General features: G+C 41.1%; 1 protein-coding gene across 2 annotated transcripts in view; it reads left to right on the top strand.

Annotated features, from left to right (window-relative positions):
- The window catches only part of RCAN2 (regulator of calcineurin 2), a 99902-nt gene that overhangs the window by 66314 nt on the left and 12082 nt on the right, over window positions 1-21506 (top strand). For both annotated transcript variants that reach the window (XM_075086639.1, XM_075086640.1), the window contains 2 exons: window positions 15948-16121; window positions 18050-18221. In XM_075086639.1, the coding sequence (XP_074942740.1) occupies window positions 15948-16121; window positions 18050-18221 (346 nt within the window). The remainder of the gene's footprint in view (window positions 1-15947; window positions 16122-18049; window positions 18222-21506) is intronic.

Here is a 21506-nt window from a genome sequence, read left to right as displayed (position 1 = left end):
TTGTAATGAAAACAAATACAGAATCACCAAATGGTTTGGGCTCAAATGGACCTTTAAAATTCATCCAGCCCAACCCCCCTGCCTTGGGCAGGGACTTCCAACCTGACTCTGAACATTTTCAGAGACGGGGCGTACACGACCTCTCTGGGCAACCTGTGTCTCATGACCCTCATCATAAATAATTTCTTACATCCAATCTAAACCTACCCTCTTTCAGTTTAAAACTGTTGTCCCTTGTCCTGTTGCTACAGGCCTCAGTAAAAAGTTTCTCTCCAGCTTTCCTATAGTCCCCCTTTAAGTACTGGAAGGCTGCAATAAGGTCTCCCTGGAGCCTTCTCTTCTCCAGGCTGAACAACCCCAACCCTCTCAGCCTGTCCTCGTAGGAGAGGTGCTCCGGCCCTTGGAGCATTTTTGTGGCTGCCTCTGCATCCGCTCCAGCAGGTCCCTGTCCTTCCTGTGCTGAGGAGCCCAGAGCTGGATGCAGCACTGCAGGGGGGGTCTCACCAGAGCGGAGCAGCAGAATCACCTCCCTCGACCTGCTGCCCACCCTCCTTGTTATGCAGCCCTGGATACGATTCCCTGCGTGTCATTTCATGGCACATGGAAGAGAGGGCGTATCACTTATTCTCTCTGGTACACTGATGCTGGGCTACCATGGCTAGTTTTCAGTGTGCACTAAAGCAGGCGCAGACAACTGGAGAGAACATGGCAAAGCTGCAAGAACGTTAGAAGCTTAGCAAAGAGGCCGGGATGGCCTTCCGATGGTGCCATTACAGCGCTTCCGTTCTTCTGTTGTAGCTAGTTATTGGTGTGGGGAGGTTGTTCCGCTTCTTGAAGTTCTTGGGTTTGCGGAATAAAAGTCTAGTCCCGCTTGGTGCTTGGATAGTGGTTTGCCAGAGGCAGGTACTTTCTGACTCTGTTGTCAAGCCGAGTGAAAGCTCTTGAGTTGTGGATATGGTTGTGGTGTTCTTGAGCTCATTAATCCTGTTAAGTGGTAGATTATTATTTAGGGTTGCCTCTTAATGTGGACATTGGTCAGTTTGAATAAGCTTGCTATTGCAGGTGTGCTGTTTGTCTCTTTGGGCTGGTTAGACTTTTCGGATGCACATGTTGTTATCTAAAAATGAGATTTTGAGTTGCCATCTTGTTTACAGATCCTAAGAAGAAAACTACTGAAGTGTGAAAGGTAGTACCTTTATCACTAGAAACAGCTGATTATATTACAGGAATTCCAGGACTTTGCGACCAGCCAACTTTCTGCAGGCTACTGCTAGTCCTTGAACCATAATCTGAGAATCGTTGGGCTAGAAAAAATTCTAATTCATCATGACAGCTGGGAGCAAAGCCAAATGCTGGGCTGTAACAGTAATAAGTATGCTCCTTATGTTAGAAGTAAATTATTGGCGTACTTAAAGTTTTAGAGGTTTGGGAAGTTGATGCATTTTTGTTTGAATTCTTTATATAAATTAATAAAGGGGAAAGATGTTTTGGATACCTTTTTCTTGCTTTTGTAGCACACAAACTGTTGACAAACTGTAGTGGTTTAAGCTACCTGCCCACAATATTAACTCCCAAAGTAGTGATATTTCTTGGGGTAGGGGAAGGAGCTTGGTGTTCCTAAGTATTGCTGAATAAAAACATTTGCTTGGCTTACAGCAGCAGGCCTGAAGCAGGAGATTACTTAATGCATACGGCATCCTAAAAACATCCTAAAAAAACAATAATGTGTTTTTGAATGTAATTGGCTTGGTGTTTGCTAAAATCTCTGCTTAAGCTTTAACTATTTTATATAGTTTCATGGTGAAACAGAAGCAGAGCAGATGGACTTTAAGAAAAGGCTTAACATGTCTTGGATAAGAATAATTTACTGTGGGAATAAGTGATTGGTATAGGTATGGTAAAATGATAATAGGAGTGTATATGTCTGTGTAAAATAAAGTATGTGGTTGATGATAGCTGCAGATTGGCATATACTGAACTACTCTATTTGCGGGCCACTTATCTATAGGATGGTACCCTTGCTTTCAACCTCTCTTGATTTATTCTCCCCTAAATGTTTTCCATCAAATTTGAGGCTTATATGTAGCAAGTCTAGATCTGCTGTGTTTCTGATTTAAATACCCCTTAGAAAGAGTCTGTGGACTGCACTAAGGGTTGTGCATGGATGAACTTATTCACTTTTAGTTGATGACTTGCCCGTCTTAATTAAATATTAGTATCCCATACTGATTACGTAAACAGTTCAATGGAAATTGAAAAGTGTAAATTCTGTTCTCGAGGCTACAACGGGCACCGCTGCTGCAGCGTAGCGATTTGCAGCTGGACACAGGTATAGCCCGTACATCAGGCCGAGTGGTCTGGGAGACCCTCGGACATTTGAAGATGTGAACAGGTCCCTTCCCTTTATTTTGACTGACTAGTTCCCTGAAATTGGTAGTCCCACATTGTCTCATGTCACTTAAAATCTATTTGTACCAAACTTCAGTGCTTTGAAAATCTCGTTGACCTCAAAGCCAGGCTCCTCGAGTGTGCCCATTTGCCTCCCGCTCTGCAGGTACACGCGTCACGGCCTTACATAATGGCATTCGCAGTGCACGTACCTTTCTTTGACACAGAGAGAGTGTGAAACGGTGCCACAGGGCAAGAAACTGGACTCTACGGGATACTAATTATTTTTGTGTCCTACTTATTTTTAAAAAACTTGTTCAGAAAAAGAATAAAATCTACATTTGGTTACCACTCGGCTTGCCAGTCACGGGGCTCGTTGCCTTCATGCTGATTGCTCTGGACACAAGCTTCTGTGAAGAGCGGCTTCAGTTTCATAATGCCAGTTCAGTATCATTTTAATATCATGCTGTTACTGATATATTTTTCACATCAGGAAATGAAAATGATTTTCATGAAGAACAGTGCTGTTTTTAGCTGCAAGATAGGATTAGTCTACTTTCCAATTCTTGTTTCTAAACAAAACCTGTGCCAACTGGAAATTATCCAGTTGGTTGAAGAATGACATGGGAGCAGTTTGGTCAGGAATATTTGCTTTTTCACCCTGGGGTTTCTTCCATCTGCCTAATAAAACAATTATATCACTGTAAGATTGAAATTCCCTCGTCCGTATCCTGTCTGGTAGCAGACAGTACTAATGGCTCTTGAGGCAGACAGAAACCACTGCTTCTTTCTCTACCCTTCTGTACCTGATACAGAGCCCGGGCCTGTCATCTCAGTAACTCCTTCTTGGGTGCTGGGAAGCTGCTGACCAAGTCCACCCAAAACCTCTCTTCTGGCCTACACAAACTGAATTTTCTTAAACGTGCTAAATTCTTGATTTCATTAGGTACTATAATGCTATAAAGTTCTAGAGGCTAATTAAGCATTGTGGTATATATTGGAAATGAAAATATGCTGTTGAAATTTCTTTAACTAGGCAGGTAGACCACTGTAGGGCACTTCAGCATCTGTGCAGCTTGGGATCCTGAAGTCCTCTAAAGACTGCGACCCCTGACGGGAGAAAATGGCCTCTCAAAGTGTAAAAATATTTCAAGCACTTTTTTTTTCACTGAAGTTTGATTAAACTGAAAAGCATGTTCAGTTTTTTGTAGGACAATGCTGAAACAGGTGGTACAGTGACAATACGGAAAGGGCATGGAGCGAAGAGTGTATCATCTCAGCTTATGCAGATGCTTTCCATCCATTTTCTGCCATGATCTGCAAAATCAAATTTGCAGGTAAACTTTTCAGAGTGATAACAGCATTAAGATCAGTTATACCCAGAAGATGATAGTTCATCTCAGGCTCCTCTGTGGGCACCGAACCAGTGAATGTGGGAGACTGAACCAGTGAATGTGGGAGACTGAACCAGTGAATGTGGGAGACTGAACCAGTGAATGTGGGAGACTGAACCAGTGAATGTGGGAGACTGAACCAGTGAATGTGGGAGACTGAACCAGTGAATGTGGGAGACTGAACCAGTGAATGTGGGAGACTGAACCAGTGAATGTGGGAGACTGAACCAGTGAATGTGGGAGACTGATATACTGGCAGTCTTCTGTAGGTGCCTCTTTCAGTGCAATGTATAAATATCACCATTTTAGTCTATGCCATTTGACATTAGGAGGAAGAGAATGTTTCCTGTAGTTATCCTCTTTGTTTGCTTGTTTTTAAATACATGTGTACACACACACTGGTGTCTTTCCATTTCTGATAGCACAGTTCCTGTTGTGAGGGAAGTCTATAGCCTATGTAATAACAAAAGATTTTTTTTCTCTTCAAATAAAAGCATCAAGTGCAAATGTTTTCTTATAAAACATTAGTGAAGAAAGGACTACAAAGAGCAAAACAGGTTAAAAAGAAAATATGCATAAACAATTGGTGATGAAGGTGGATTTTCGCTGGCAAGCCATAGAAGGGGACTTCCATGGATCATAAAAGTCTTTTCTGGAAATAATTTTGATTAACAGATTGCAGCAACTCACCATTTTTTCCTGTATCTCTCAATTTAAAAGATGTCATAGTTTCTGAACTATGTTTTAAGGTAGTTTATTTCACCTTATTTTCTTCTTCCGTTATCCATTTTTTCCCCACTTAGATCACTTCTGTATTTTAAAGTGAAATTAAGAACTAGAACAAGTTAACGTGTATTAAGGAAGCCATATTCAATCTCTGTTGTTTAGTAATATTTGAAGGGGTTTTCTGTTATTAACCCAGCACAAAACGAAGAAAGCTGTGGTGTGCTGTAAGCATCTCTGATGTGACCCTGGACCCTCAAATCCTTATGTAGCCCATCAGATAAAATTTGATTTAATTGATTTGAATGATGATTTTTCCTAGTTTTCTTTTTGCCTCTTTCTTAAATGTTTATTTCTGATAGAAGGTACCTTTATTGAACTCTTTTTGCATACCATTAGGCTTGAAACATATTCATGTGTAGTTTATGTAGCCTTGCTATGGACTCGATTCAGTCGCTCAGCTGGAGATAGCGTATTATTGTCCTTGATCTTTAAAGAGACTCCAGGCTTAGAGGCTGTAACCCCTAGGAGCTGTTTGCACGTACATAGAAAACAGACCTGCTTGAGTAATTTGCCAGTGAAGTGTGAGATGGTGAATGACAGATGGTCGAGACAGACCGGCAAGAATAAGAAACAGTCAAACAGTACAACCAGAGCGTCAGGCAGTGGTCACAGTACTGCAGATTCTGCCCACTGTGGGCTGCAAAGGTGAGGAGAAAGGCAAGAGGGGATAGTAAGAGGCTCTTTGGTTTATGTTTTAGCGCAGAGGTGCAATGTAAGACTAATGCTTTGAGTGAAAACTGATTTCTACATTTTTGTTTCCACATAGACTCTCTTCCTTTGTATTTGAAGCTACATTTCAGAAGAGGTTTTTTTTTTACTAAACTTCTGAGGATGTGTATTGGTGGGTCAATATTTTTCCCTTGTACCTGTTTCAGTGGTTAAATAACATTTATGGAGGAGCATGAGATTAGATTCTCTTCCACTCTCTTGCTTGGTTTTTTGAATAGTCACTTTCAAAACTGTCAGTGTCCTTTCTAAATCCAGACAAGTTGCAACTATATTTTTAGACGGTTTAGTGCAGTTTGCAGTTGTTGGGGAGAGGGAAGGAAAAAAGCATTCCCCATGGCTGTGATGAGAAACAGCTGAAATGCTGTAAATGTTGATCACTGTAGGCAAAACAGTAAATCAGGAATGGGCAAGGCGAGCATTTTATTTGTTCAAACTGTCCCATGGCTTTTTTCGTGTTTATTTTTCTAGTTTAACTGGGTTGACAGACACAGGGAAATAAATGGTATGCACTTTCTGGTTGTTTTACAACATTACAGCTCAGAGTATAAATAAAGTTCCACAGTTCTTAGTGTTCTCTTTATTATATTTCATTCTTGCATTTAGCATTCTGTTCAGTGACGTCCTGATTCTGCGTCACTGACAGCAACAGAGGTGTCTCCTGACACTTCAACAGGCTTGGTAACAGATTTTTAAGAGTCTGAGCTTTGTTGATGCTCTGACTGGGATTGTTTATGCTTAGAGAATTAAGATGCTCCTGAATGACTTAGGGAGACATTGATTCTACTCCCATGGTTGCCCGTGAGTGGGCACTGTGACTACCAGCAAGCCTGTCCTCGCCTCAGCAGTGTCACCACCCAGAAGGGTGTGGTATGCCTCAGAAGAGCTGAGGAGATGAAACTTCAGTTGTCAAAGATTACTGAAAAAATAGTGTAATAAGGAGATGGATATTTACGTAGCTTTTCTTACAGCCCCTACGTTTATACAATTAGTATGAATATTTTTCACGCAGCTTCTCATAATGCATAACTTTAATCCTAGATTCCTGCGCAAGTTTGACTAGCAGTCCCTTATTTATTATTGTCCCTAGCACTTTAATTTTTTTTTTTTTGCTTTTCCAGGAGTGCCGGCTAAATATTCTTATGAGAGATACTGGCTTGTGTCTACATTAGCATTTGTAGTCTGAGCTGGGGATTCTCATGAGGCAATTTTCCTCTTGATCTTCATTACCTCTGCTTTTCCTTCACATCACAGAGGAGTTCATGAACTGGATGCCTTTCAGATGAAATTAATATAGAAGATGCACTCCAGTAGTGTGCTTAAAATGTTCCAACTGCTAATGAGCATTCAGTCCATGGCACCTGATCAGAAAGTCCTCACTACCAACTGTTTTGCTGTAGAGACCTGCTCCTATTGGAACACCCTTATTGATAGAAGCACAGCAACTATTGGTAAAAACTAATTAAGGTTGTTTTTATTCCTTAGATTTGTTTGCTAAATTAAGATAATAGGAACTTTAGGAATTACTGAAACAGGCTAAACATATAGGCAGCAATCTGTTCCATGTGCTACCAATTAAACTTTGGGCTTAAGTGTCTGCAGCAGTAAGACAAAATTGATAGCCGGTATTGTACTAGGTACATTCTTAAACCCAGTGCAGATGAGCTCCTTGGAGTTCACTACATACATTATCTACTCATTTATTGTTTGAATTCTAAAATCAAATAAACCACATTCCTTTTTAAGGAAACCCTGAATCTTTTCTTCATGTCTTTGTTATTAGCATTTCTTTTATCTTTCTAAAGCCAAAATGTAAGGCTGCTATGTGGAAAACAGAAATTGCATTAAATCCTTCACAGACCTGCTCTTGCCTTTTTTTTTTCACTGCCAAATGCAATGCAAAAGGGGGGGGCGGGCGGGGGGAAGTACTGAGTGATGCTGCACAAAATGGTAGCCAGCGTAGGAATTGAAAGTAGCTTCTCAGAGAACAAAGAATGATGTCTCTACAGAAGACTCGCTGGCACTGGGGGCGAAACTAATAGATCTAGTCACAGAACGTGTGCTCGGCCAGCCAGTTTGAAAGAGTGCTTCCAGCACTTCAGGGAGCTCATATGGCATCTGGAACTGGAGTACTTCAAATATGGAGTGTTTAAAAAAAGCTATTGCAGGTGATACAGTGAAATAGCAATGCTCGTATAAAGAAATGTAAAGTGTGGATTTTTCTTTTAGCTCAATCATTGGGTGTGAAATTGAATTGAGAAGTCTCCAAACTATATTAAATCACCCCCTTGGCATTGCCACAGGAACAATTTATTTCATCTTGAAGGAGCCTTTGGTTTCCAGATCAGTGGAGCTAAGCAGGAGGAATGTGCGTCACATTGAGGTAAACAGGGATGTGAGCTGGTTAAAAACAGAAAAGGCAACGCAGCAAAACTCTGTGCCCCTGACATTTGTCAGCCTCTTCTGAAATGTGAATGCTGTTTCCATTAGACTTTGGGGCAGATACTATCTTTGTACCTTTTGTTGTGCTGATGAGTTGGAAGCTGAACATATATTTATTTAGTTTGTTGGTGGTTTTTCAAGAGGCAAGTCTGTCGTGTTTTGTTCACCAGGAGGTTTGCAGTGCTATTATACCTTGGTGGACTGTCCTCATGCAGGAGGACTGGTAGTGAGGGATGGCTCTTACTGCCTCAGTCCCGGTGTGAGGTGAAACTATCAAGCTTCTTCCATTTCCTACCTATTTCTGTCATCACAAATTTCTGTGAGATGATGAATTACAAATGTCTGTACCACAATGTGCAATGTCTGTTATACTTTCTCTGAGTCTCTCTCTGGAACAAGACACTGAATCTATAAGCAGCAAGCATTATATCAAATATTTCTCCTGTCAGAACGATTTTGGCACAAAACGAAGGCAAACCCCTGGATGCAGCCTTCAGGATCTGAAAGTTCCATGCACATGCCCCACCACAGCCCTAGTGGGGAAGGGTAATACGGCAGCCTGTGCGAGCCACGGACCAGGGCTGTGTACAGACATGCCTTGTGGCCAATGTGACGGGACAAGGGGCGATGGGCACAAGTTGGAACACAGGAAGTTCCACTGAAATATGAGGAAAAAACCCCTTCCCTGTGCGGGTGCCAGAGCAGGGGCACAGGCTGCCCAGGGAGGCTGTGGGGTCCCTTCCCTGGAGACATTCACCCCCCGCCTGGACGCGGCCCTGTGCCCCCTGCTCTGGGTGTGCCTGCTCAAGCAGGGGGTGGGATGGGGTGAGCTCCAGAGGTCCCTTCCAACCCCCACCAGTCTGTGAATGTGTGTTCTGTTTTGGGTTGGCTCACTGTAAAGAGCAGAGCAACAAGGTCACTTAGCATCACATCTGGAATATAAAATGTACATCTTTACAGAGTAAAACTTAGAGGTATTGGGACCCCCTTTCACATTAACAGAATTGCAGTAGTGCAAGCAAATTGGTCTTGATTTTAACCGAAGAGAGCAAGATTTAATGCATTTTTTTTTTTATCCTGCCCCACTCAAAGTCCAACCTTAAAATTTATTTTTGGCTTATAGTGTTTCATCTTTGGCTCACACTTACCTGACCTTCACCCCTTAAAAACAACAGAAAGCCAAGCACAGAACAACAAATTGTAGGAACTGGGGTAGCAAACCTGGGCTGATTTGTTCATGTACTGATACAATTGTGCAGTTTTGCAAGAGGCTTATTAGTGCTGTGTTCAACATAAACCCAAGCTCTTTTCGCCCTGTCTCAATGCTCTAATCTAACTTCAGGAAGAGATGAGCAGAACTGAGTTCCAAGGTAAGAAACACATTTTTAGGCAGTATGGTAACCAGGTGGTCATTGCAGAGTCCTCTGTAATTCTGGTTACCTGACAAAATACCCAGTGTTCCCTGGGTTTTTTCCCTCCTTTCAAAATTTCTCACGTGCAGAAATGTTACCATCTTAAAATGTAACCTGATGAATGACAGGTGGAAGGACACAGTTTTCTATTGCATTTTATCATTGTTGTTTCCACATACGATTTGTAGGAGGGATTTCCTTTGATAACAGAAGAAACCTGCAAAGCAATGTTCAGACAGTAGTGGTCAGTGTGAAGATTTTATTTGAATAATTCCCTGTCCCACTGGTAAGGAGGAAATAAGAAGGTCTCACACTCTTGGCTACAGCTACCTTCAGTGAAAGGTAAAATAAAAAATGAGGACCTGGAGACCTGTGCCTTAAGGTGATCTCTGCGTGATAAATCGGTATTTTATTCTCCTGCCATTTCTTAAAGGCATGAGGACAAGACCATGGGAGCTCTTTATTCATCATCATAATCAGTTTGAAATATTTCCTACCTTTTCAGCGCTTCTGGAACTTTAACTGAGAATCAGTAGTGCTTTTTCATATGCGCTTCTAAAGTTTTCTGGTAAGTTTAATCTTTTTAGAAGCTGAGAATTGGATCATTGATTAGGCTGTTGTTTACACTGCCTACTTGCAGGAGCTCTTGCTATTTAAGGAATCTTCACATGTGAGTTATCAAGCTGCTTGCTTGTTTTTGTGGGTCATGAAATAATCATTAAAAGCACTTGAGGTGAACCCAGTTCTTTAAAGTCCTGATTAGACAAATCAGAGCCCCTTTTTCTTCCATTTCTCTTTTCTCTTTTTTTTTTTTTAACTTTCAGAACTACAGAAATCCAAACCGCTGTCCTGTAATCTTTCCTTCCTATCCTTTTCATCAAAGTAATTAGCCTTTTTGCTACTTCTGGGCTAATGGCACTTTGAAATTTTATGGGTCTAGTGCTAAATAATCTCTTCAATTTGAGTCTAAATCTTTTAATGGGCATTCTTTGTTTCACACCAATGTTGTTCATTATTTTAATTCGGATAATCCTTTTCCCTTCACATCATTTACCAATTTCCTTATACTTAGATGTAGCAGGAAACACATTGTACCTGGGTTTCTGTTTCTCAAGGAGAGATCATCTACCTTTACCTCACGTGATAGCCTCACCGCTTTGCTGATCATCCTTGCAGTTGTCTTCTGTCGCTCTTCCAGCTTGCCTCCATCTTCCTCAGGCCTGGATGAGAAGAGCTGTACACAATATCCAGACTAGGACATTACAGTACCCTTCACTGACATATCCCAATCCTGAAATTACTTCCAGCTGATACTTTCTAGGCTTCGGTATTATTATTATTATTTTTAAATGTGCTACTTTAGTGACTCCTTTATCCCCCCCTTGAATTAACTTTGCTACAAATGGGGACTTAAGCTGTTGGTAGAATGTTTTTGTTGCTGGACTCTTCAGTGCACGGCCTCCATACGTTCTATCAAATTCCATCTATCTTCTCGTGCCGCATGAGAGATCTGCAGCGTTGGAAGCAGGGTGGCTATCTGGAAATAGAAAACATTTGACTGAGATATGAGTTTATTTCTTACAGGAAAATGTATATCCAGTACAGAACTAATTTCAGGAAAAACCATATTTCATATTTGTAAATTCTGTCAGTTTCCCTATTGTATACAGTTAGTCCCTTGGATTATCTTTTATATAAACAAACAGGAAAATTAAAATGGGAAAAATGCTTGCTTTATTTGCTTGCAAAACTCTAGGAAAAAGGATTAGTCTGAAGTTGCAAATCGCAGCCATCTCCTCAATCAAATGTGTAACAAGGGTGATAATGAGTGCAAACACACTGCATAATAAAATGTAATTTGTGTTCTGAGTTCTAGGGCTCTAATCCAAAACTCACTGATGTCTGTGGAAAGACTTCCATTGATTTGAGTTAGGCCTTGGCTTTTGTCCTGAACGAACACAATACCAGTGGAGCTATTCATGAAAGATCTGTTTGGAAATAAATCACAGGAACTTGCTGTGTCCCAACCCAATTCACTTGCTAATTCAGGCAGTCATGTTTTACAATGCTTGGTGTGTCGCTACTTTGTCCCAGTCCCTCACACAAACTAACCAAATTCAATCTTAAAAAAAAACTTTGCTGCTGCTGCTGTAATTGGAAGGTTGTTTCTGGATCATTACTGATGCTTGAAACCTTCTTTAACTTCTAGCCTAAACCTATTTATGCCATATTTTTTCAACTTGTTTTATACCAACATAGTCTTCTAGTCTTTATACATTAAATTTCATCTTTATATAGTTCTGGTAAACTACTGATGATTGCATCATCTCATCTCAGGCTTTCCTTTGTTTTGCTAAATAAGCCGAGCACTTTCATTTCTTATTCAGTAAGTCGTTCCCTCTAGCCTTTATCTGAATCTATTCCAGTTTGGCTTAATCTGTCTGGGATACAGGCAACAAAACCTGCATTTTTAATGAGCTGGAATAGCGGTCTATAGAATGTTGTTGATATGTTCCTTACTTTACTGGAAACACTTTTCCAGATACATCGAGTATTTCATTTGCTTCCTCATGGCTGCATTTCACTGATCACTTTTATCATGTAACTTGCAGGATTTGGTTCCCAGGTGAGCTCCCCATTTAGTAGTAGAAATAGTTTTTAGTTCAGGAGTGCAGAGCTTTGCCCTTGTACTCTGAGGCTTTTAGCTTGTGTCTGTTACCCCAGTCCTCATTTCTTCCTTGGATGGTGCTCTGTTTGTCCTCTACATTGGCTGTCGTAAATGATAACAGTCAAGCGTGAGTAATCAGTGGCCTTAATTATTATGTTCCTACTTTGTGCTAATTTTGTTAATTAAAAAACACAAAACCTCTAGAAACTGCTAGAGGTGGTGAATGATCGGTGATGGGATTTGACATAAGGTGACAGGAAAGAACTGAGGAAAAGTGCCCAGTGTTGGGCAAAGGAATAGCGAGATGAAAAGAGGGCATGGAGCTGGGAGGGAGAAGTGAGAACTTCTGCAGTATCGATGAAATGAAGGCTACTCATGTTTGCCAGAGCATTAATTGGGTCTCACAGAGACATACGTGGGATAGATGAAGACATGCCAGAATCCCAGAAATAAATGCAACACTTGTGACTTTCTGCATTTTGACTTTTTAAGAGCAGCAACACTGCTGCTCTTAAAGCTAACTTTGGACATTACTTTGTTTTTTTCAGGAGTTTTCAAAGTATTCTGAAAGTTTAAAGGCTTATTTTCCAAAAGCATCTTAAAAATACTGAATCCTAAAAGCGCTTTAAAAGTCCTGCATTGAGAGGATTATAACTCTTGCATAATTTATCCACAAACTTGAAAGGGAGAGAATTATTTGCTTAGGTCTTTAAAACATATATGATACATTTTCTTATAGACTGGAATGACTCTGAAAGACTTTTATCCAGATAAGTACATTCAGCAGATATTAGGAGTCACAGGCAATAGCAATTAAGGCATAAGGCGTTTCCTGGGAATTAATATCCAGCTGGGAGGAGTTGGGATGGCTCAAGATGCAGCTGAGGGCCATTAACTGCAGTTGATGATTAATGACCTCTGCTGAGGTCATTATTATTATCAGCTGAAAATGTAGAAAAATTCAGATGTATGAATCGTTTTAATAGGAGATGCAGTTCCAGTCGGTGCAGTAGATGTGTCCTTGCTGTGGATAGACTGCCCTGTATTAATATCAAATAGAGGGTTTGATTTCCCTCCTCCCCCTGGCATTTTTAGGAGTGTTAATCAAAGCTGGATCTCTAAAGCTGTGCCAGTATCAAATTGAAAAGTAAGCAGAATAAAGTCCGTAGCACTTTAATGTTCTCCCAGTATTACATTTGGTGTCCAGTACTTAATCAGCTTTATTTAGAGATACTCCCATCTGTCCCTTTTTAGTGCCTAATGAGAGTGCATCAGTATTGTCCAGAAATGTGCCTAGAACATTCCTTGTGCTCGCTGTTCTTGGACCCACGTTTGAAATCACGTCCTCCCTTCTTTTGCATTATGGCCCTACCCACGATGTAGGTTCCGCATTGCCATGTAGGCTGTGCACGAAGGGGGCAGGCACACGGGGCTGGCCAATGCAACAAAATACCGCTGTGGAGGTACAGGGAGAATCTGTTCCCTAATAAATAGTCGGTCGTAATAGATACTTACTTCCCGGTACCCAGACAAGTCCATGCAGGGTTTCTTCCATGGCTGGTGAAATATCTTTTTTTATATGATGAATTATTTCATTGTTGACTTGTAGGGATACTGGGAGCTACTACAGAGGACTAGGAAACATTCACCTTGCTGCTTATTTTTAGCTTATGTGACTTCTGTTACAATACCTTGATCATCTCTAGGTGTACCTGCTCAACCACCTCAGCCCTGCTCTGGGTGTGCCTGCTCAAGCAGGGGGCTTGGACAAGATGATCTCCAGAGGTCCCTTCCAACCCCCACCATTCTGTGATCTCATATATATATATATGTATATATATATGCACACACACACGTGTGTGTATAGATATATAAAGAGATATGAATACCTTGATATTGTTCATATGTATTTAAGTTTGTTTACTTTAAGGTGCTTTTTAAAAAAGAATACTGAAGAAGCCTGAAACAGGTCATATAGGTATCTTAAAGACATCGGCTTTAATTAGTCAGTCACTGTTACCTGTTATTTAGATTATACACAGTACTATGTGTTTCTGAACACTGCATAATTCCTACTTTACACATACTCTGGTCCCCTGTCCCTTTCTCTCCCTTCCCCCAGCCTTGTTCCCCTTGTCATTGTGAAGGTTGTAGCATCAAAATTCCAAGCAGGACGGGACTGAGATGACTGCTGCTTTTGGCTGACCTTTGTACAAATGTCACTAGATGTAGACTTCTGCGCAGGAAAATAGAATCTTGCAAAATTGTAAGCAAAGCAGTTAAAAAACCATAACTCAGGTGTGAAATGTTGACAGTCTGAACTTTAGGTGGCATGACTAGACCCGCTGGTACAAACCTGTCAACCTCACGCTGCCTGTGGGATTACTGTGTGCCTTTGTTCACCCTCAGCCAAACCACTGAGCCCTCTCTGCTCTTGTTTTTTTTTCCCCTCCTCCAAAGCATCTCCTGTGGTGAGAGGAGGAGGTGAGTGAGGTCAGGCAAAATGAAATGAAAATCACGAAAGCTTAATAGACCATCGGGAGGTTCCTTTGAAAGGGTGCCAGATATGGAATATCAGTTATGGGGGAGAAGACCACAGAGCTGGCAGTGAATAAAAGATCTGGCACATGCGCATTAGTGTCTCATACTCCTTGCCACAAAACTGGTCTGTCTTCCTAGTTAACTCTTACAAAGGTGTCACACTAACAGTAGGCGCTCCCTGATGCAGCTTCACTGTGCTTCAGGGTACATTTTTCTAAGAACTTCTGGGTTCCTTGTCTTGTTTGTAAGATCAGCAGGTGAGAACTGAAGTATTGATGAGAATACATAAATTGCTTTTCCTGTGTCATCTTCTGCAGCCTCTACCAGTTATCCACCCTAAGGGATAAGAAGTTGTTTTCCTGGATGAGAAGAAAAGAAGTTGTATTTTAAAACATGTAAAAATGTGCTGACTTTCAGATATATCAAAGACAATGTCAGGTTATTGTAATTATACAAACACCTGACATAATAGCGCTTAGTGTATGAAATGGTGTGGCAAATCATCTCACGCTATTTTTTCAGGATAAAGAACTCACTTTGCTCTGGCTGATTCACCATCTCTAAGACTTCAAGCCTTGGTTGCAGTAGTTAAAATGCTAGGACTTCATGTGAGACTCACTGGATGGCAGTCTAAAATCTGAGTAAACACAAAGGCTAGGCTAACTGTTAACTGCTCCCTTTCAGTCTTAATATTTTATGAATCTATGCTTGTGTGAATGAAAAGTCCTGTGTGAGTGTGTCAGAATTGATTTAAGGACTTTGGTTTTATTCGATGATGTGGAACTAGTCCTCTGTGTGCGGAGAGACATAGTTTACAGACAAATTGCAGAGAGAGTCTGATTCTCCAAGGCTGGTAACGTACCTTGAATTTCTGTTGATCTGTAGGTCCATAGATGTGGTACACTTCAGACCCTTCTTTTACAGCACTGAAATACCCATATTTGTGTCGTGTGCTTTTGAACATTGAGTTGTACAGCTAAACGTTTTTAGTGGTTAATGTTTTAATGTCTTTTGGACAGGTCACTGTTTTCAGTTATCTAATTTTTAACCTGCTGCTACAGGAACCCTCAAAGAATGTCTATCTGTGCAAGGTGTTTAAATGACAAAACATCCAGAAAACCATAACATGTAGTACAAAATGACACCGCAGTGTTGATGTGAGTGTAACCCTCAGCTACAGTGGGCCTGACTTTGGCTGCTGACTCCACTGTAATTCAGCACAATGTTTGCTTTTGTACAGATGAGACCACAGTCGTCTGGTATTTTCAGTCACTTGCCCTTTTCAGCTTCATTTCGTAAGTCACTGTTGCAGTTTTGCTCAGCTTTTACAACAAGTTCCATAGCTGCTGGTTCCCAGTTTGAAGACTCCTTCCCCCAAACATTGCATAGAGTTCAGCACTTCCAGACCAGCGCTTTCCTTAGTTTCTTTTCACAGAGCCTTCATTAGCCTAGGGACACCCACCCTCAAAGGCCACAGGCTGAAACCTCCTGGATAAAGAGCTGTCGTCAAGTTTCCAATTAGCCTTTGACACAGGCTGATGTGACAGAGCACAAAGTTAATCTTCAGCATTATTTCTTTTTCATTTGCAGGAAAAATTTGAAGGCTTGTTCCGTGCCTATGATGACTGTGTGACATTCCAGCTGTTTAAAAGCTTCAGGCGTGTGCGGATAAATTTTAGTAGTCCCAAATCAGCTGCTCGTGCCAGAATAGAGCTGCATGAAACACAGTTCAGAGGGAAGAAGTTAAAGCTGTATTTCGCACAGGTAATGAAATCTGGTATCTACTTCTACGTTAGTGTGTAACTTTTATAGAAATATTGTGCAGCAGCAGCACTGAATAACAGTAATAAAGGTTTCTCCCATGCCCAATCTCGCTGCTAAAAGATTACTCAGTCATCCTTATGTTGCCTGAGCCGTACCTGCCCAGTGGGTCTGCAGTAAATTTAAAGGACCACTTAGGTCCCAAGTTGCTTGTTCAACACACAGAAGTTACATAGCTTAGAACTGACTTACAATGTGGGGTATTTTATGTGGGTAACTCTCTAAACTAACCATAAAGATGGAGGTAAAGTATCATAAGCTCATAAAAAAAGTACAGCTGACTTATTTGACTGCAACCCTGAGTCAGGCTTCCTCCTGCGCCTTTTATTTTAATTTTCTTACTGAATACATGTGTGAATTTTCTTAAAGGAATTAAGTTCAAGTAAAAGGGAGAAGGTAGGTGTGGAAAAGTTCCCCCAGCCTGTGGGCATAGGCGATTGTATCCACCTGTTGGAGGTGACAGGTGGGGGATTCAATTCTTCTTGGCCAAGGGTGAGAGAACCCAGATGTCCCACAGCCTTGGGTGAGTACTAGGCCCCAGCCAGGATGTAGAAAGGTGAGGGAGGTTGAGCATCTGACCACCACCTCTTTTGAATGTATTTAATAAGTTGCTGTGGCCACTGTGGCTGATGGAATACTCACTAGTGCTTGTAAGAAATGTAAGTGTGCTTTGAGCTGCCACATTGGTCCTTCAGAGGCCTTTGGTTAAGGGCAGGCTCATTTGAAGATATCAGTCAAACCTCTAGGTGGTTAAATTTTGAGCCTCTACAGCATGGTCAGAATAGGAGCTGTTCTGAGCCTTGGCAGAAGCAGGATCTCAGAAAGGTGGGAGACTACATTTGTGAACAAAACAATATGCTTAATGGGTTAGAAGAGTTCAGAAGATCTTACAGTTGGATTTAGGTGTTGACAGTCTACCTCAGTCCCATTTTATATACTTTGATCTCGTAGATCTGGCTCTGAATGTTTTCTGAAAGGTTTCAAAACATCCTGTTAAGCAGATCCGAGAATGATTTCACGCTAACTGCACAACCAAGAGGTTAACAGGAAACTTGGGATAATGCAAGAAAAAGAAAAAAGTGCATAATAATGATTAGTCTCCGTAACTAAATGGCTTTGCAGGAAATCAGTTTAGTTATCTGCACTATGCTCTCCAGTGCATGCAGTCTTAAAAGAGCTTATTAGTTGTGCCCGGGGAATGAATATGTGGAAGGAAGCAGCACAGTGTCTGGAGTAGTGTATGTTTATATGGACCTGAGCCAGACTGAATAAGCGCTTCCAGAACTAGAAGTTCTGGGGATCATGGAGACCCAAACTGGCTCTTTGCAAAACCCGTTGTGTATCTTGGCCTTGCTGTCATGCAAATGCAGTTTATTGCTTCTGGGCCCGAGCTGGTTGTGAACTTGTGCTGGTATGGCTGTAGTATAATTCATTTATGTTGAGACTTCTTTAATATACCAGAAGAAGCAGAAATTATCAGTTACTGATAAGGCCTTGGAGTAGGACTTTCTGGTTTCTTGTCTAATGTCTGTTTTTATTTAGGAGTTTAGGCCAGTAGATCCAACAGTATCTTTTCAGCCTCAAAAATCTCCAAGCTAGCAGCTGTGGATACCAAAGATTTGCATTTATCCTCAGAGAACATATACAATAAGCACAAACATAGTAGCTTGCTGATATAATGGCCCCTCCCAGTATATTTACTGTAGAGGAACCACCTGTAAGGGTGAGACGAAATTCATCTCCAGGCCTTCTCTGCTGAGACTGACGCTGAAACCCTGCCTGGGTGGCATTTGGTATTAGAAATGTATGATTTGAGTAATCATTCCATTTACTCATCCTATACTAAACAATGTATTTGTTATGCTTTAAAGATTCAGACCTCTGAGACAGATGGAGACAAGCTTCATTTGGCACCACCACAGCCTGCAAAACAGTTTCTCATCTCGCCTCCAGCCTCCCCACCTGTAGGGTGGCAACCAATAGATGATGCAACACCTGTCATCAACTATGACCTCCTCTATGCAGTTTCTAAGCTAGGACCAGGTAAGCTCGTGGGCTTTGTGTGAAAATGTGTCAGAAAAAGCAGATGAAATACAGCAATATAGAGAATAACTGTAGAGGAAGTGGGGGTAAAGCCTGTGAGTTGGGTTAAAGCTTTGGATTTACGTTGATGTGTGTCAACAGGTTCTTTGCTTAAGAATGAGTTTCTCCTTATGTACGTACAGAATTATACCGTGTCTGCAGCTTGTGAGTGCTATTTGACTGAATAGCAGATCAAAGCTTATTTACACAATTTGTTGTGCTTGGGTTTGTTCTTGGATGAGACAACTGATGGTTTACATGGGGACTGGACAAATGTTTGTCCATGAACTCTAGGAGTTTTTTTTTAAAATCATATCTGCTCAGTACCATTTTCCAAGATGCAGAATGCCGCCTCAGACGTTTAGGCATCTCACTGCATCTCCACCTGAGTGGGGAATCTCTCACGTTAAACAACTTTGTCAAGAGAGAACTACCATTCCCCAGTCCTGTCAGGATTGCCCTGTTGAGGCTACCCATTTTCTGTCAAAAACTGTATGCAGAAGGAATGGGATAAGTGCAGGCTCTATCAAAATAGGGTAGATGTCAATGGATAATGCAGATAGACTTTCTTCTGTCTTCCCATCTTCAGCTAATGCCAGGAACTGAAGCTAGCTGGGATTATCAAAATAATGTTTTCCCTTAGAAAATACTTACCTGATAAAATTAAAACTTCTCATAGGAGAGGATTACATTTGATTTAATCAAGTCATCTTTACAAATAGTTTTCTTTCAAAGTTGTTAAAGCATCCTCTTTTCCATTTTGAAAATTTTAAAAGGTTCCAGTGTCAGGTCTAAGCAGTATCGTTTAGAACTTAAGCCTAATTTACATTTGTAAACCATAAGAAAAAATAGCTTGTTAAATTATTTTCATATTGAAATAAAACACTTCAGGTCCAGTCTAATAACAATTGGGGGAGCTGGTGGTGAGCTCATGAAAATTTATCAGAGTTTATTTTTGAAATTCTTGTGGGATGAGAGAATGTTTTTCTCCCCAGCTGTGCTGAAGATGTTCTGAGACTAGCTTCCAACTGCAGCCGTCTTATCACTGGGGCTTTTGTGTAAGTGCACCAGAGCAACCCAGAGCTGAAGTGCGTGGGGTGCAGGAAGAGATGTTTCGTGATTCTCGAGGTTTGCAGGATCACCTCATCTCTTCTTCACATGGGGTCTCTAACAGGGGCAAAATACGTATCAGGAGAACATCGGGGGTTCCCGTGTTTTATTCCCTTTCAGCTGGAAAGCCCATAGAAAAGGGCTGTCAGTTTTAATGCTTCATATTATATTGCATATTATTATTTCCAGAATTGATGCTTTTATTTCCAGAATTGATTCAGCTAAAATGCTGAATAAAAGAAAAACAAAAAACTATTTTTTTTTCTTCGATGCAGCAGTGTTATAAATGGAAACATGTAAACAAATTCCCTAGCTAGCTGGGTAATAAATCAATTCCTGTTCTAGAGCAGTGGAATGTGAAATATCACTCATTGTCCCACACTCTGGGACAGCTTTGCGTGAAGGTCATATTCACCCGTATTTAAGGAGCCTGCAGGGAGCAATATGAAAAGTCACTGTGTGCTCTCATCTTTCTATTTTTAGCACTTGTTAGAGAGATCAATTTTAGTTAACTGCAGTGGCAGCTTTAAAATAGCGTTGCAGTTCTCAGTTGTGCATTTACTATGTTTAGAATTTCATTGAAAAACAAATCCCACCAACACTCATTTCTCAGTAGCACATTAGTAAGCCATACCGCTGTACATCAAATAACACTGTTAGCCTCAGCTACGTTGGATTTTTTCATTCAAAAAAACACAATTAAAAAATGTAACGATTGCTTAACTCACTGGCAGAGTTGTTTACAAAACTCTGAATGTTAGAGCCTGACTCCTGTGTCTTTTAACTCATGAGGAATCTTTGCTATATTTAATATACTGATTTGGTAAGATAAATAACTGAGGACCAGGAAAACTCATTTGAATTTGTAAATAGTGAGCAGGTTTTTTTTGTACGTCCTCAGTACGAGATGAGTTTTGCTGACCTACTTTGCTGGGAATGTAAGATACGCCACTTGGACGCAGACCCACACTACTTTCCCATTCCATGAATACAGGTCATCTCCTGTCACAGTAAGCTGCCGTAACCACCATAGCCACAAAATTAAGAGACTAAAACTGTCCTTAGGCTCAAAGACTGAGGGATTTGCTGCAGAGTAAAATGAATAGGCTGGAAAAGCTATAGGTAACAGATTTGCTGTGTGTTGTCTTTCTCCAAGCTCAGTTTTGGGACAGGTTTGGGGTTTTTTTTTCTGCCTTGTGGCTGCAGCAATGCCTGTCTGGCATCTCAGAGGTCTAATGGAAAAGATTTCTTGTTGCTGTGCACAAAAGGAAGCTGCCTTTTGATCCTTGACATTAAATTGAGGTCGCTAAAGGTGCATTTACTTCTTAGGGAAGACCATGGCATGTTTAAGTTTCTGGTTGATTGATGTGTATTCTCACTTTCTGCAGACACAGAAATGGAGCTTTAAACAAGGCATGAACAGAATGCCATATACCAGTCAGAGCCAGCAACTGTGGCTGCCTGGTTCTGACCACCAGCCTACAATGTTTTCAATATATTGCAAATAAAGTAGTGTGTTAATTTCTTTGAAAAACACTTCCACTGTCAAGAGAACTACCAGTAATTTAAAATACTGATGAAGATACAAAGGCCTTGCACTGAACGAGGGTGGTAATGTGGCTGTTTGCCTATCAGGCCCAGATTGTATCTCTGCCCAGCCTGACTTGGCCCTCTTTCCTGCAGGAATGCCGGCCGTGTACCAAGCTAGTCTAGGCCCTCGTGTCTCTTACGTAACATTTTCGAAGGTCTTAGCTTCATCCCACTGAGGAATACAGGAAACAATTTTAGAATCACAAAATGGTTTGGGTTGGAAGGGACCTTAAAGATCATCTAATTCCAACCTCCCAGCCATGGGCAGGGGCACCTTCCACTAGATACTGAACTCTTCCAGGGATGGGGCATCCACAGCTTCTCTGGGCCTCCTGTTCCAGTGTCTCACTGCCCTCATAGCGAAGAAAGGAGAAATATTATATTACATTACATATGTTGGGATGGGGGGTGGGGGTGGATCTCCAGGTATAGGCTATGTATATACAGCAGAGCTGCTCCTTTCAAAGAAAAGGCAGCTGTATTTGCTCTTCTGTTTAGTGCAGCAGTTTACAAACCATCACCATTGTCCTGGCACTTACTTTCTGG

This window comes from Phalacrocorax aristotelis, chromosome 3 (genome assembly GCF_949628215.1).
Source record: "Phalacrocorax aristotelis chromosome 3, bGulAri2.1, whole genome shotgun sequence".
Taxonomy (NCBI): domain Eukaryota; kingdom Metazoa; phylum Chordata; class Aves; order Suliformes; family Phalacrocoracidae; genus Phalacrocorax; species Phalacrocorax aristotelis.
Note: the sequence above shows the minus strand (reverse complement) of the source record. Positions and strands in the feature narration are given on the sequence as shown.